At 35.6% G+C, this 18651-nt stretch overlaps 1 protein-coding gene across 2 annotated transcripts in view; it reads right to left on the bottom strand.

Moving 5' to 3' along the window:
- LOC149770052 (nucleolar protein 9-like) overlaps window positions 1–15513 on the bottom strand; it is a 35601-nt gene extending 20088 nt beyond the window's left edge. For both annotated transcript variants that reach the window (XM_089949479.1, XM_089949480.1), the window contains exons 1-4: window positions 15329–15513; window positions 8900–9403; window positions 4547–4651; window positions 608–770 (exon numbers count right to left, since the gene is read on the bottom strand). In XM_089949479.1, coding sequence (XP_089805605.1) covers window positions 608–770; window positions 4547–4651; window positions 8900–9403; window positions 15329–15461 — 905 coding nt within the window. In that variant the 5' untranslated portion in view covers window positions 15462–15513. The remainder of the gene's footprint in view (window positions 1–607; window positions 771–4546; window positions 4652–8899; window positions 9404–15328) is intronic.
- Window positions 15514–18651: the final 3138 nt, after the last annotated feature.

Below are 18651 nucleotides of genomic sequence, written 5' to 3'. Positions count from 1 at the left end.
GCATAACAAGTTTATTGAAGACATCTTCAAGGGTTCAGGATATGTTAAGCAGACAATGGCTTGATGAGCCAACTCCAAACTTTGTTTGCTTGGAGGTGATAAAAACTTTAACCAATACATAAACTTAAATCCTTAAAGTCCACACCAAAAAGAGTGACCTGACCCATGATGTATAAGGATTATTAGTATTTGCATTATACTGAGACTTCCATGCATGAACAGAAACTGCCTGGAAGTTAAGGAAATACATGTATGAACAAAACCCATTAAAAAGTTAATTAAACACAAGAAACTGAAAAACTTCAACTGCTGACAATAACACCACTGGAAAAGTGACTGCCATGTATGCATCAATAACTAACATGGGCTTTGTGAAGATGGGACATCCTATGTACAGTGTTCATTATGATACATGTATTTGTCAATCAGCAACACAAGGTAAATATGATATGCAGGTAATTCCATTTAATCCTAGACTGGGAATTACTTAGCCCTAGATGAAATCTAAGATAACTCTGCGCAGTGGACAAGAAATTGGTGAAGTTGGACAGATCATCCGATCTGAACAGGCACTACAGGTAAAAAGAAAAGGCAAGAGGAGACATACTTTTGTGAATCAGTAGCAGCTATGGGGTCTATCTGTAGAGTGAGAAGTCCTGACTTCTTGATGGTTTTTCTCAGGTATCTTTCACACAGATCCTTGTCCATTTTGTTGGAGACAAGAAGAACTGTCTGGATCACTGGGCTGGAGCTGGGATTTGAGAGATGCACTGAAAGTTGACAACAAAAGTGATATGGTAATTAAAAGGTGATGGCAAATCCTATTCTTGTGACAAAAGCATGGCTATCTATTTAGCATACAGAGATAGACTAAACAAGAGTCCCTACATGGGAATAATGCTCTCCTGTCCGAAAGAATTTACATGAATTCAAGAAAAAACAATTTTTTTCCTTTTAACTGCTAAGCATTGAAACCATCTCTGATATTTTTCAACAATAATATTTCAATAGTTCACCAAACTTGACATCACTCCAATACTTCTGGTGAAAACCACATTTTAATAAACCCATCCATTCTGGAGAATTAGAGACAGATTTCAATACGTTCATAGTGGCAACCATATTGAGGTCAGATCAGCACTATTTTCATTCAGGACCAACTAAATAGCATATTTAGTCTTTTAGTGAAAACCTTATGTCAATATGACTTTCCACTTAGAATGAGTAATAATAACCAATGCTGATATGACTTTTCATGTACTAACATTTTCAAGATGGCCCTATTCTGGCCATAATGGATATCAGATTGGCACAATCTTTGTTTAAGGCCAACTAGACACCATGAGAAGTTCTCTGGCTAAACCCAGTTCTTACATGACTTTCTGTTCAGCAATAAAAGAATTTTTCATGAGGGCTTTTATGGTGGTCATACTGAATGTCAGATCAGAACCATCTTCATTTATTATGAACTAGGCATCATAAGAAGCCTTTACTTCAAAACCAATTCTGATGTGCTCATCCATTCATGAGAAGTAGCAAGAGTTTCCAGATTGCCTGACATACAGGATGTTAGATCAGCACCCTTTTCAAATGAGACCGTCTAGAGATCAGATGCAGCCTGACATATAGGATGTTAGATCAGCACCCTTTTCAAATGAGACCATCTAGACATCAGATGCAACCTGACATATAAGATGTTAGATCAGCACCCTTTTCAAATGAGACCATCTAGACATCAGATGCAACCTGAAATATAGGATGTTAGATCAGCACCCTTATCAAATGAGACCATCTAGACATCAGATGCAGCCTGACATATAGGATGTTAGATCAGCACCCTTTTCAAATGAGACCATCTAGACATCAGATGCAGCCTGACATATAGAATGTTAGATCAGCACCCTTTTCAAATGAGACCATCTAGACATCAGATGCAACCTGAAATATAGGATGTTAGATCAGCACCCTTATCAAACGAGACCATCTAGACATCAGATGCAGCCCGACATATAGGATGTTAGATCAGCACCCTTTTCAAATGAGACCATCTAGACATCTGATGCAACCTTTAAGTGAAACTCTGTGTCAATATGACCATATTGCATATCAAATCACTATCATTTGCTTTTGAGGACCATTAAGACATGCAGAAATGTCCTTTAGTGAATACCCCATACTGATATGTCCATCTGTTGGGGGTGGGGTAACAATAAAAAGGATTTTCAATATGACCCCATTGTCAGCCATATTGGATGTCACAAAGGGCACAATTTTCATCTTAGAACAACTATATCCTGGGATGAATGTATGTAAAGTTTCATGGAAATCCCCCAGAGGTTAAAAATGAGTAGTGATAACAGAATCATGCTGACAGACAGAGCGATAACAGAATCATGCTAACAGACAGACAATGGAAAACAGATGGACAAAGTCTGTCACACATTCTGTTGATCCATGACCAGCTGAGCTAATAATAATTACATCAGTATCAAAAGAGAGCCGTTTATTTTTATTTAACGACACCATGAATGAAATAATTTTAAGGGTAGCATTGATAGCTGGTATCAGGGCATTGCCATACTAAATTTGTTACCACAAATGCATACACTGAAGCATTTCTATAATAATTCTGCTTTAAGCAGGATAACCTGAGATGCTCCGCAATATTTGTCAGCTATATGAACAATAAGAAAGTTAATTTGCATAAACGTGCACTAACAGTTTTAAGTACTTTGTTAAATAAAAAATGTGAAATTCAGTCTCTATGTATTAATAATACATCTATCTTTTGCTTGCTTACTTGTTTTATAGCTGATTGTATATCGCTAATGATTTCTCAGGGTAAAATTTTTTTATAAACATATTAGTTTTGTTTTTCATTACTTCTTAGAAGACAAAAGTTAAAACTCACATAATTTCACATTTAATCTCTCCAACAGTTCAGAGTGTAAGGATATGCATGGGAAACAAGTGACATCATACAAATGATGTTATATAAAATGATTCTGTCATTTCAAACTCTGCCATTAAGCACTGATATTATGAAAGCAAACAGTCTTAATGCATAAACCATACCCTCTGTACAATGATCCTGCCAACAGACCACTGACCAAATATCATCTGCATGCAAATTCTTTTTCACAAAGAGTTAACTCTTTAGCAAATAATAACAGAAAATCCCCAACAAATTTAAGTGAGCAAATTTCATGCTGACATGAGCAAATTTCACTCTCATGTAATCAGATGGTGAACATGAACTTCCTTAAAAATTCAGCATCAGTTGAAGAAGATTCCTTCAAATTACATAAGTGTAGCAATAAAAGACAACTGATTCTGATGAAAATTTAATCCAATAGAGCTGAGAAGTTGTAACAGTAAATCATCAAACCATTTCTCTTGGCTGGGATATGGCGAAGCACTGAACACAAAGCCTTATGTCAAAAGCGCACAAAAGAACAATTATGTTATTCTAGATGTTTTAAATTTTATAAAGTCATTGTAAATCAGACGGGACGTAATGAACATATACATGCCTCAAAAGCTGAAATTGCAGAAAAATGCAACACTATTGTTACTATGTTAAAGCAAACAACAGACAATGCAGTTGAAACTATGACATAGAAGATAATGTGAGTGAGTTGAACAGACTGGAAACCATGTGCAAATATATTCCGTGGGCATAATAATAATAATTCACAAACAAGAGTCACTCAAAAGGACTGATGCTATACTATCCAAAAAGAATTTCCTGGAATCCAAGACTATTCCTTCCCTTACTGGAGAAGTAATGACAAGATTTTCAAGATGGGTGCAGTGGAAGCCACACCGAATGTCTGAGAGGCATTATCTTCATTTAGGACCAACCAGACCTCAAAAGAAGTCTTCTAGTGAAAACCCAATGTTGATGTGACTTTCCATTTAGGATGAGTAGTGACAAAAAAAATTCAAGATGCCACTGTGGTAGCCATATCGGACCCATCTTCATTTAGTGATGCAGTGAAAGCCCTCATGTCAATATGATTTTTCATTCTGGAAGAGTACCAATAACAATATTTGTGAAAGGGGTCTTTTAGCAAGGCATTTCACTATAATTGCCTTTGCAGGGCCTTGGGTGGACAAGTAGTCCAAGACACTCGCCTTTACAGATGACTACTTCCATCTGCAGAGGACAAGTCTTGGCCTGGGCAACATGGATATGTAAGAAAGTTTGCTAGTAGCTTCTTATGCATTGGTGGTCCTTCCCAGCTTCTTCCTCCACCAAATAGATTGTCTGCCATGTATAAACCATCAAGTGCTGAAAAACAGTAACAAGCACACAAAACCAATTACCTTGACATTAAATAACCTACTTATGTTTCTATGCTTTAAAACCAAACCTAACATCTCCATGGTAAAACACCGATGTGCTACAATACTATAACCATGACTGCATCTATTGGATTTTTTTTAGGGTGGAAAATACTTGGACCATAAGGTATAAATTTTGATCCTATAACTTTATTTTCATTATTACTGTCTACAAGATGAAGAAGCAGAATATACATACCACTGAAATTTTCTAAGCGAAAAATATTCTTTGAAATCCTCCTGAACATTTTCTTGAAAGCTGGGGGTACTTCAAAATCATCAAATCTTGCTTCACTGTCATTATCTGTGGATAGATAGATTAGGCAGATACATGTATACAAATTCACAGCAGAACTTGAACTTGGCTCCAACCTGCAAGGCAACTAGTGAATAAGTTTCGAAAGATTGGCAATTCAAGTTGGTGAGGTATTTATACAGATATCATCTTTCTGTCAGGTTTCCAACATCAGCTGAAGTGAACCTTGAGCATTCAGCTGTCAGGTTTTAAATATCAGTTGAAGTGATCATTGGGCATTTAACAGCCAGGTTTCAAACATCAGCTGAAGTGATCATTGGGCATTTAACAGCCAGGTTTCAAACATCAGTTGAAGTGATCCTTTGGCATTTAACAGCCAGGTTTCAAACATCAGTTGAAGTGATCCTTTGGCATTTAACAGCCAGGTTTCAAACATCAGTTGAAGTGATCCTTTGGCATTTAACAGCCAGGTTTCAAACATCAGTTGAAGTGATCATTGGGCATTTAACAGCCAGGTTTCAAACATCAGTTGAAGTGATCATTGGGCATTTAACAGCCAGGTTTCAAATATCAGTTGAAGTGATCACTGGGCATTTAACTGCCAGGTTTCAAACATCAGTTGAAGTGATCACTGGGCATTTAACAGCCAGGTTTCAAACATCAGTCGAAGTGATCATTGGGCATTTAACAGCCAGGTTTCAAATATCAGTTGAAGTGATCATTGGGCATTTACAGTATATGCCACAGCTACTTCATTTCCTTGAAGCAGCGTTTTAAAAAGCTATACAGTTAGAATTTTGAAAGATCTCCATAATCCAAATTTATGCTGTAAGATTTTCATTGAAGGTAGTCCAAATTAACAGCTTCATTAATAGGCATTTTATCTTTAATTTATGTGAATATCTATACCTGTATCAACATCAGTAACACAAAGTAAGTAGGGAAATGTGCATACAATTGGCGACTCGTATCCCTTCACAGATAAAATCAGGGGGAGGACAACCTACCCAATATGTTTGGAGGTGATCTTATAATTGATGCCAAGTATCCTACTTATCAAAATCTTGTTAAATTTTCTAAAAATCTTCATGCGTAGGGTTAAAAGTGTTCCCAGTAGTTATTTACAAGATTACAATTTACCTTCCTCAGCTACTATTTACCCTGCTGGATGTGATGAATGCATCAGGTACCTTGTCAGCATAGGCATACATTACTTCACCATGTATATGTAAAATACAAGTGACCCAATATTTTGACTGGAATGAAAATAATCAAGACACGAGTTAAAGTGGTGTTTCTATTTCTGTTTAAGACATTTAATGTTTCTTTTAATAATGGATGCAAATGCATCAATTTATTTAGAACCTAAAAAGAAAAGTACCATAAATGCAGCCCACAACATTTCGTCATTCAGTGACCTTCACCCTTCTAAATGATTTAACATCCAGTCTCAAAAGAAATGACAGAAATTATTCCTTATTCTTTTAGAAATAGATGATATCTTAAATAAGAGTTTACCCAGAATTCTGACAATATACAGTACAGTTTTGATAATATCAAGTTTGCAGTATATACCTACATATGCAATGGGATGTATGTAATGGGATGTCATGTGCATTGCAGATACATATGTAAAGAGAGATAACTTGCAATTATTTTTTAATCAGGGGTAGAAAAATCCACTGCACTGGAGTCCAGAATAACCAAATATTAATGGCAGGCAACCATCTTCCCAATGTGAATACCTGGCTGGGCAACATCCCAAACATCTTTTTAAAAAATGATCATGTTAAAAAAAATTAAAATAGAATTTTATATTTTTTCCAAAGCCAAACATTTCATCATTAAATTATCTGAAAAAGTGATGATACAAACATACATTTTACGTTTGATAAAAAATCAAAAACACTGCATGGTGAGCTGAAACCTTAACATAACTTTTAGAGCACAAACATAAGACAAGATGACCAATTTTTGCAGTAGATAAGTTATTAGAGTTCTGAACTCGTGACCAAATGAGTGCAGGTTTAAATCATACCACTGAACCAGCCTGGGTCATTTGCCGTGGTATGTCATTGGGCAAGGCACCTTATTCCAATTGCCTCAGCACTAAATAATCTACTTGTATTGGTGTGCTGTAAGGCACCAAACAAACCCTAAAAACCCTACTTCTGCATATAGCAAGTACTACCCTCCAGAATGACTATCGCAACAATCTGACATGATTTTGGTATTCCATAAAAAAGCTTGTCTTTTTCTCCAATGGACACAACCTGTTGATATGCCAGTCAAGCTCTTTTTGCGGCTTTGACAAAGATTTCTTTAGCCTTCTTGTTTGACTCAATGTGCAATCATTTCTTTTCCTTCTCAATGAGAGCCTTTTTCCTTTCTGGTGCTTGTATTGGCAACATGCATTGCACATATTCTGACAGAGAGCTACATCTGTTCTCTCATGCAACTTATAGTAATTAACTGCACTTTTTCCAGATGCCTTCTGAGCTTCAATATTTCGGTATGCAGCTTCTTCTGTAGGTGCTGTTCCAAACGCTTCCAAACACGATTACCATATAGCAGAGGTCACAAAATGCCAGTCCTCTATTGTTCAGTTTTCTTATAAACTGACCAACTAAATTTCCATCAACTTTATGCTTCAGCCATTCCTATTTCCATACATTTTTTTGAAACCTTTCTCTAAACTTTTTGTGTCATGGTCTCAACAACTCGGGATGCCATTTTTTTTGCAAGCATGCTTCTTCTTTCCATTGCCATCAGTTTCCATTACACAAAGATTCATTGGATGAATTTAAACTTTTGACCAATCAGAATACTCTTTACGAGAGTCGTGGGCTAGCTAATAGACAGAACAAATACGTTTCAAGGGTTGTTGTAGAATGGGACCGAACAGGCCATTAAAAAAAAACCTGACTGGAAATGATAAAAAAGAAACGGACTATATCAAGAAAAATTGGATTCAAGTCAGGAGAAAATTGGAATTCTGCTTTAAAATGGAGAAAAAACATATCTGAACAATGGCATCAGAAAAGCAAGCTATTTGTAAAAATGCAGCACCTAAAACAACACTGCCATCATAAAAGTGATCCATATATATCATCCATCCATCATGCTTTAAACAAATGAGGCAGCATGCATTTATTTTGTTTATTATTTTAAAAAATGTCAAAGGCTTTTTCCTGGGGTACACAAGATTATAAACCACAATGTGCATTTCTTTACGGAGGAAAACAAGAATGCTGCAAACATATATTATACTATTAAACTATTTTTAATAGTGCTCTACACAGGAACTAGTAGGTATGGCTGCCTCAGGACACTGTTGATAAATGGGTCTCAATGACCTGGATCTTAGATAAAGGTATTATGCAGTCTTGAAATAAAGTTCCTGTGCAGAAACCATTATTTTCTTATTAGGCTTATGATGCCTCTGACCTCAGAATATACTGGTTTATAGTTTTACCCTAAGCCATCAAAAAAGTTTTGTCAAGGAATGTAATCAAGAATGAAAATTGTGTACAACCCATTTTTTATTGAGGCACAAGGCAAATGAACGTTCACTCTTTAGTTCTGAAACTGATTGGGTTCATCCTTACCACAAATACAATCCACACACAATGTTTGGTAACTGTAGATAGTATAGAACTCAAGTTATAATTCAGAAACTATTTTTCTCCTTTCTGTTATGAGGAACAGGAAGTAAATGGACCAGCAGAGAACAGAGTATAATATGCTACAGCAAAATGGCAGATGTAAAGGAAGTGAATGCTGCTTTGTTGTTTAAGTAATTGTTTATTTTATGAAGTATTGTCAAGGAAAAGAGACAGGAAGTCAAAGCATGATCATATCTGAATAAGTTTCTGAAGATGTTCAATATGATTAACAATGAAATCGACTTCTATAAAGTATATCTGAATAGCATTAATTCACATTCTGCTGACCTCTGGAATTCTCAGTATGTTTGTGACCCACCTTAATAATCAATGCCTTTCATGTATGGAAGAGTTATCATTTAGAAATGATATGTTCCGAGCAAACATTTTCACCTTTTGTAAATGCGAAAGCTGTAATAAGATAGGTGAACCAAAAGGTCAACATAACATGATTTCATATTGGCATCCGTCCGATCTGTTATGTCTGAGATCTAGGTTTTAATAACATTATGAAAAGGCCCACAAATATAATTGGGCTGTCATTATGGTTGCTGCATTCTATCTTCAACAACTTTTTTCACAGCAGGACAAGTAAAAGATGGAACAAAGATGACCCTTACATATTGTTTACCTTCTTTCTTTCTTGTTCTTGACAATCGGCTCCTGATAACTTTCTCACTCACACAGGTCCCTCCTAGCACCTGTAAGACAGCTCTCATTATATGTGACAAATACACATGGTCTAAACATGTTGATAACTGATCTTTAACAAACCCACAGAGATCAAGAAAGTGACAAATCAGATTGTTCTCCTCATCTGATAGAGTTATGTCCCCCTTAGTTTCATTTACAACATCCTCTTCATTATTGCCATCAGAATGACTCACTTTGAAACGAAAGACAAATTTAGAAATGAATTTAGGAACTGTGCAGACGAGAGCCTGAAGAACATGACTTGCAAATCTATCTGAGCCAACTGAATACCAGTCTGTTTTAAGTGCTGAGAACAGTGAAAGAACATGATGGCGCCGACAAATATGTATAAGCTCCTCAATGATCATGCTGGTCCCAGGGTGATGGCACACATGAGTGGCTTCCTCTGCTAACTGGGAGACCACGTTATTTACAAAGAGGTCTGAAAAAGAAAGAAAAAAAAGTAGTAATTGTCAGTAACATGTCATTGAGAACAGTAATTTCAGTTCCTCATCCTCCATCTCCTTTGATCACTCCATTCCTTTAAAACAAAAGCCTGGGAACCACATGATAATTCTGACATACATCTATGACTACATGTATAAGTATCAAAATTAATCATCCCAGCGTTTGAAATTTTATATCCAATAATGTGGTGATATACAGCAAAAACTTAAAAATTGAAGAGTTTAACATCCATACCCTGAATGTCATACTAACACTTCCCCCTCCCCACCAAACTTGAATAGAGCTCTATGTATACACTTGAAAGTTCTTTGCAGGCATCATTTTATTCTTCAGTCACATGTATGTGATGCAGAATGACTGATACTGTGCCTTTCAGTCACAGCAGAGTTAACCTTTGACCCCATAATTAATAATGCTTCTTCCTTATTGCATGTGCAAGCTATCCACCAAGTTTAGTATCTGTGCAGTGTGAAGAACTCAGATTTTGCATGGAAACTATTGTTCATCTTTCTGTTACAGTGAACATGACTTTTGACCTTATTGTTTAGAAATAAATATGTTTCTTCCTTACCCCATGTGAAAGCTATCCAAATACTTTGGTATCTGAAGATAATCTGTCCAGAAATTGCTTGAATAATTCAAACATATTTTTCTCAAGTGTATGGATCACAGGCTCTTCCTGTTGCAGAAGTTAGTTATGTTTGTTAGATTTATGTGATTTGGTAACCTCATTAACTGCCCTTTCATTTTTAGCTCTTTAGTGCATGGAGGTTGTGTTGCAAAACAGAGTGAAGTGAAAGAAAGTATATTTTGTGCCATGAACAAACTTTCTAATTAAATGCCCTAAATAAATGCGCAATAATGTAATTAACGAATAATTGTTAGGCACAATGGATAAAATCATATGTCAGTGGGTATGTGAATAACCTGTGCAGATACTTGCAATTGAAAGTTTTAAAATAATGTAGATGATAATTTAGGAATAATAAAATAGTAAACACACAATTCCCTGACAAATCAACAACAATGACAACACAAACATATAAAAACAAAAAACAAAACAATCAGTTAAACTGAATGTTGAAAGTAGCATTTTATTTAAGTCAATTATGAACCTTCATTCATAATGATATTCTATATTATGCAAAACACTTAGAATTTGCACCTGATGATGAAATCCTTCTGTTAACCTTCCTTAATCAAACAAGTCATTTAAAACTAAAATAAATAATTTCCACTGCATACTTTATTTTCATTGTGTTAAAGCTCAATACAGTCCAAAAATACGGCAATGAACATTATTTAATGTGACAGTTTCATACAATTATTATCGTCAGTTTTGAAAATTAATTCTATTTTCTGTTGTGCAATGCAAACAGATATGTATGCATATCATGATTAAAAAACTTCTTTGGAGTTTTTCAATGAAAAAATTTAAAACAAAATAATTTCCATTGCTTATTTTATTTTCATTGTGTGTTAGTCACATCAGAGTTATTTTATGAACAATGAGCTGTATACTGTTTTCTTTTGGCACTTTAAAGGCTTTAATGCGTTTCTGTACCCCACATAGTGTGGGTGTTTGTTTTTCTGTAACAAATCAAAAGAATTTTGAATAAACAACTATTTTTTATTCTTGTTCAGGGGTTGCTCATTGCTATCTGCATTTTATTATTTTGCAATGTGTCATACTCACATTGCCCTAGGAGTTGGTCCCTTCGTTTTCCTTCCCAGTATATTTTTTTATGACATATACTGCCTTCCTCAGACTACTAGGACTTACAACTGGTTTCTATTGAATGGCCTATATTTAATCTACACAGAAACCATAAAGGATTTATTAGTAGCCCCCCCCCCCCATATGCAAGCATATGCATTTGGGTTACCTTCCTCCCCCTCCATGTGTACGTAATAAATGGACAACTTCTAATATCATGTTTGGGTTAGCAATTACTACTTTATATATTTCAATTTGCATTTCATTTTTTATCTACTTTGTTTATTTGTGTAAAAAAAAGAAAACAAAAGAGTAAGTTATAATAGGTGTATAAAATTATGTTTTGCGATGGTTCTTGGGTTTTGGTCAAGTAATTATTTTCTAACAGTAACAAGACTGGTGTTTGTATGTGTGTGTGTGTGTGTATATATATATATATATATATATATATATATATATATATATATATACACACACATACACACACACACACATGTATAGAGAGAGAGAGCAAGAGAGAGATTTTCTTCATTTTGTCTCTGTACCCGTTGTTTTCACATCGCGTCACAAAACGTGTGTACTTACACATCCGCCATGTTGAGTCCCTAGCCCCGCACCTAATAACATTGTTCTTCCTGCATAATTACAAAGATACGTCTCATTTTGTGCGTAAGAATATAATAATACATCACATTCTATTGTTCCTGTCAACCGCAGGAGACCGAATGCGTGACCTTTCTATTTGTTTTCTTCAAGTAAAACATTTAAATTTCAACCATCTTTGTCATTCCTTCAACAAATTAGATCAATCAATAAACTAATGCATACACAAATGGATACACAAACAAGTAAAAAAATGTAATGATTTTCAATTTTCATGGGCTGAAATCAATAATTTGGTTATCGTTCAACTTAAAAAGCTAATTGTTAATCTATAATTTCATATTTCTAAAAGCATTTCAGGAATACTTGGTTTTGACATTTGACACAAAGTCATGTTCCGTTAGGCACGTTTGAACACACTGAAGATGAAACTTCTTTGAATGGTTATCACTTTGATTCAATAGCATCATATGTCCATCATTTCCACCACAAATACAATATCTGACCATACTAATTAAATTGGTTTGTCAACTGTCTTTGGCACAAACACTTGTTGACGCGAAAAGTATTTGAACATACAAGTTCTGGCATAAAACACATGCTATGAAATTTTAATTCATAACCGATATTGTATCCCTAAAATCATTGTCCAGAAATAATCATTCAAGATGACAAGCTTAGGGATATGATACGAAACACTTAAAAAATGTAAATATTGTCTGTTTGTTAAAAAAAAAAAAAAACCTGCATTTCTGTTTGATAGTAATATGCACGATTACGGTTCAATGTCACTATTCTGTCATTCTATATAAGCAAGGGAACTTCCAGCTTTATTTTTATTTTCATGCTATAGCGCACTTAACTTCAAGTATAATCTATGTATCCTTTTGATGAAGTAAATGTCCTTGTCAACAGTTAAATCAGATTATTTTGAATATACATGATGACTAATGCTGACAAAGGTTTGTTGGGGACTCAAGATGGGCATTTGCATACTCAATCATGACGTCTGTGAAAACAACCTATACATATGTAGTTCCCCAGTCCTTTTCCCTAAAGTAATTGTATGGGATGCCATTACATTATTCACTCCACAGTTCTCATTTTTCAGCCTATGGGAATGTCCAAATCCATGATATGTTTCATAGATCTCTCAGTCTCTTTAGCATTCTGTTTACTTTATCATTAGGAGAGCCATCTACTAATTGCTGTCAGCTAGACTGAAATGAATCATGCTTATCTAAAATCTTACACTTGGCAACAAAGAAAAAAGTTACTATCAGAATACTTAGTACAATGATAATCACAAGAAAATGAAGGTATACATGATAACAAAAACAGCTGCTTTGACACAAGAGTTTGTTTTCCTCTAACACAAAATAAATCCCAAAATCTTGACACTATTTATCCAAATACAGTCTATGATAACATGAAAGTATTCCAAACATTGTGCAGGATTTTTAATATGATGGATTAAAACTGTGCTGTGTAATGTTTATAAGAGATGTATCAAAGGACACATGCATGTGTAATTAATCTTTTGATAAAAATGATTATTCGGCACTGGCATTCAATTAACACATCTTACTCTCCTTGTCTGCTAAAACATTACCTATGCAGTTCACCCAATCCCAGTAAAATCACCTGAACTTTGACATTCATACTGGCTTTGTACAAACAGATCAAATATAAAAGAATTCTGATGACAAAAAAAATGCTTGTTTACCAAGAACTCAGCTGTTGGAATCTTCATTTGTCCAAAAATGAAAAGTATGCATATACTTGCACACTTCAGCATCCTCGAGAACCCCAATATTATTATTTATGACTAGAACAAGGACAATGCTCTTTTGTGAATGATATACATATATGTATATAAACTGCCCTTTGGTATTTAAAGTGCCATTTTATGTATCTAAAGTTCAGTTTTTTTTATAATAATTACCATGCCCTTTTTCAATTCTGGTGGAAGCAATGACTTAACACACTGCATAATGTAAATTCCACCCACAGCCAATCTGATTGGTTAAAACAAGCATTTTGCCAAATTACTTTTAAAACAACAATAGCTAAGGAAAGGTGGCAATTCTGATGAACAATTTAAAGCTATTCCTCAAAGAATTTTATTATAAAAGATGGCAAAATGATTTTTATCCTATAGCCATCCACTTAATACTTGTGAGCTGAGTTTAGGTGTGGGCTATTGTTTAACTGACATATGTCATGTCCATTCACCTAGTTATACAATGTAAGACATAGACCATGATATTTATGTTTTTGGGATCAAGGTCTTACTTCCCAAATAATGGTGCTGTGTAGCATTTTCCAATGTCAATTAACACTGTAATAAAATTTTCAAGAATATTTCACATACTTTGCAGCCCATAGCAATGTTTTTCTACAAATTAAAGTCATGTTATAATCAGACTTTACTTACTTCGATGTCTTTTTCTCTAATAAATAAAAATTCTCACACAAGCAAATGGACATGTTTTGAAGTTCAATTGGCCTACACTGCAGGAGGCTGGAATGCGATGGAAGCTGGGAATATAGAAATCTGTTAAAAGGGTGATGAGAATCCTGAATGAAACAAAGCTATCTAAACACTTTGTGTACGTGTGTGATTTGGATTTTTAACATAGCTTTAACAATTTTTCAGTCGTAACGCTATGATATCTGCAGTGTGACAGTTAACAGTGATTTCTAGTACTGGAGCTTCATGCCGCAAACATGTAGCATGATGTTCCACCCAGTCACATTATCCTGACACCAGGCCAACCAGTCCTAACACTAACCTGTTAATGCTCAGCGCCAAGCGAGGCAGCTGTTAGTACCATTTTTGTAAGTCTTTGGTATGACTCGGCTGGAGATCGAACCCACAACCTCCCGCATCTGATGCGGATGCTCTAACCACTAGGCCACCAGAGCAGTCCCTAAAGATTTTAATATTGATATATTTTTATCAGTGTTGATGTCTTACATTGTAGGACTAGTCCATTCACCATGAAAATGCAACTTTGTAAACATGATTCTGATGTCTGCGAGTGGGATAAATAGATGTGTATTGATCATGGTAAGTCATGCCTTGTCAACATTTATACACTTTTGGATCAGTGGCCTGAAGACACCAGGGCACTGTCTTGGCAAGTTTCCTCAGTTGTCAATTCATACAACATATGGGTAAGAGTATTTTTATCTTTTTTGCAAATTGGCCTGTCAAATTTCTTAACTTACAAATAATATAACTTTTTAAGCTATTCTTGTCTAATAATTAATGATATGGATATTAAATGAGGTGTATCAGGCCTGTATTGTTCTTGAAACTGATGTGAAACACGTAGACGTATAACAGTTACACTGAAATACCAATGGTTGGCTATGAAGCAGAGCTAGCAACCTATAGCAGTAGACACGAAGTGAAAACTACCTGGATTGAGTCTTTTTTGCAACATAATTCTTTATACACAATGCTTTTCAAATTATCACATAAGGAAACTGGCCCTTGCACCCAGAGACATCCCGCCCCACCCGATTCATTATGTGCTAAATCCCCATGTAACACCACATGGTTTTGGCAACCTTTCTCTTCGTCCGACGGAAACCCTTCTTTCAATGTTTCCGACACTCTTTTATAATAATTAATTGTATGATCATCCACTCTGGATTGTTTTCCTCCATTCTGGTCTTTAAACGTTCCTCTTTTTCTACTCATTGTCGCATACAACACCAAGATTTCAACAACAGTATGCAAGGGTGCATCACCAACAAGAACCGGAAGTTTATAGCATGGCCCTTTGGCCGATTCGGCCGTGCATGATTCGCCTCAAATTAAGGCTGATACGGCCCAAATGCCAGTCTGATTCGGACCGCGTAAACTATTTAAAGAGAAATAATGGAACACATATACCTGATTTATTTTAGCAGTTATTACAGTTTTCGCAATCGTAGTTAGTGGATGTCAAAGGTTGATTTTCAGCTTGTAAATTTACGTCAGATGGTTATTAGCAAATTTCTAGCTGAAATGAGAACAAAATATGTACGGGATATCATATTTATTACTTTTTAAAACCAAAATAACTTTGTTTCAATAAAGAAAATAAAGAAAGAAAATATAAAATTGATTTTCTATAAATCAGGAACGTATCTACTCTTTCAAACGGTAATGCATATAAATTGCCCAATATATATTAATTTCTCATGCAAAGTGTGCTTTCTTCGCATTATATTTGCCCCAAAATCTATGTGTAAAGAGCTATTGATGATTAAATAAATAGTATGTATGTATGTATGTATGTATGTATGTGTGTGTGTGTGTGTGCGTGCGTGCGTGCGTATGTATGAAGACAAACTGCATTTTTTTAGTATTAATAATTTGCAGAACATTAAATGAGACATTATGCTTTTCTGAGAACGAAAATTAACATACGGTGTTGCAAACAAAGACAAAATATAGTTCATGTTATGAGATGCACAAAATTAAGAGAATATATACTTATATACTTATGACATTGAATGGAACAAAATCATACATTTTACAGGACCACATGCCGTTTTCATTTCTTTTAAAATACAAGTTTTATTATTACTATTGTTATGTAGTACAATACAGGGTATAACGATAAATTATACATAAATGCAATAAAGGCATTAACATACCCATAGCAATATGTGTAGAAAAACGAATGTAGCAAAAGCATTAACACACACACACACACACACACACACACACACATACATACATACATACTGTACTTCAAAGAAAGATTTGTAAATATATTCCGTCTTTCAACAGAGATAACACAATCTTTTTACATTACCATTTTTCGTATTTTAACTATTACGATGTCCACAACATTATTAGAATATAGAGAACCGCTACCTCCTGGTTTCAAAATGATTTGCTTTTTGGTTTGAGTGTCGATGCGTGGATCGGCCAATTGCTTCAAGGCTACTTTGTTTATATCAAAAAAGCGTTTGTTTTGACGAGGAATGTGAATGATGCCTTGCAGTAATTGACGTGCTGTGACCGCAAAACATCATAAGACTTCATTGAGACTGGCTTCTAAGACAGGAGCACGTGTTTGTGGATCATTTTCGCAACTGATGCCGTACAATGCACGAATCAATTTGACGGGAAGATGAGACTGAAGATACGTCATGTTGACGCTGTGTGAGACAGACCCAAAGTGACCAAGGTTTTTATAGATTTTTTTGTTAAGTCGACGAAGTGGACGTGTACACGACAGGCCGTCCTCTGTCTTTGCACCAGTGGTGAAACAGATGGTTATGAAACCATAAATAATCGGGGGTGTTGGGTTTAAATCCAGAGTAAATAGGCGTGTGGGGTTTGAGTGGCATCGTCGTTCGCATGAGTCAGCCAAGGCGTTCCTAACTGTTTGGTTAAGACTTGCACTTGCGATTTATCTCTAGGGCTTTTAAACAAGACCACGTAATGAGCATTGAGACTGATTGTGCGATGGGCTTTACATTGTTGAAACAAATTTTGAGTGATGTAATGACACTGGAATTACGATGATGCCATTTGTGTGTAAACCACGGTTTTATTTCTTCTTTGTCTTCTAACACGTTGAAAATGACCAAATGGTTATGGCTGGGATCAGACACGATCTCGTTGTCTTCGCCAGGAATGCCTTACACAAACACTACGGAATCACCTTGACTTTCTCGCAAGAGGCTGTACGCTGATTGCCACTCTTTGTAACATCACACAATCCGTTGAGGTGGGCGATCGATCAAATGATATTTATGTAAAATCAAACATTTTACAAATTTGGTTTTGCCTGAACCGCTAGGTCCGGCAATTGACATGTTAAAGGGATGGCGAAGATACAAGGCCTCCAAACTGGCACGACCTAAGTGTTCGTCGATGACTTTAAAAGTGGAGGAAGAGGGTGCAGAGATAGTAGATGTAGCCATAGTGCAGGGAATGTCACTTTTGACATGAAGACAGACAAGAGTTTTTATACTTTTTCCAGGACACGTTTATTGGAAGTTAAAATGGAACAAAACGAAAGACAAAAATACATAAAAGCCAAATGGTTAAGTACAACGATACAATACACATCAAAACGATCAAAGTGGAAAATAAACAAGTCTCTGTACAACATGTTTTTGGTAAAAGTGTGTCCTATGGACAGTGTGTACTGTTCTTACAGTCTCTACAGTCACACAGGTGTCCTCTTGGAATAGTATTTTGGGAATGTCAATGACAGTCCTGTCTTGAAGGGAGTGGTTGTCCTCGGTGACGGGTTCTTCTTCTGGCACTGTCATTAACACAGGTTTAAAAGTTACTTTTGTCACTGGACGTTTGAATTGAGGATCACAGTTCTTGGGAATAAATGGCCACTTCTTTGGTTCAAGCCTCGAAACCCCAACTTTTCCAGTCATGTATATCTGTCCAGTGCGGGTGTAAGTCACAAGCTACACACACATCGTCATACACATCTTCAGTACCAAAAGTTGACGAATCTTTTCTTTCCCGTAGAGGCTGAGAAGTATCCAGATGAAAACGCAAGACTTTTAACAAAATGAGTTTCTCATGCACATATAAAGGGAACACTTTCATGCTGTATTAGGTGGTAAGTACTTGTTCGTAAAGAGTCCACAAGAAGTCAACTGGTAAACGAAATCCCAGAAAGCAAGTCACTAAGACGCACACCACATGTCGACTCAAATTCACGGGACACAGTTCTCGTATTAAGTACATGTATCGGTAATCGTCTACCGTTTGAACACTCTCATCGATTTCCTTCCACGGGATCTGTTGTATCACCACTGATAAAGGTCATGGCATGGTAATCCGTTTTTATACCTCTTTTTGTCGGAGGTAATACGTGTACTTTCTGCACAGAGATGATCGTACACCAGTGGCAAATCTAAAC

Source organism: Sinohyriopsis cumingii, unplaced genomic scaffold (genome assembly GCF_028554795.1).
Source record: "Sinohyriopsis cumingii isolate HCF-2022 unplaced genomic scaffold, ASM2855479v2 utg002809l, whole genome shotgun sequence".
In the NCBI taxonomy this organism is placed as follows: domain Eukaryota; kingdom Metazoa; phylum Mollusca; class Bivalvia; order Unionida; family Unionidae; genus Sinohyriopsis; species Sinohyriopsis cumingii.
The sequence above is the reverse complement of the archived record's forward strand: the minus strand, read 5'-3'. Positions and strand labels throughout refer to the sequence as shown.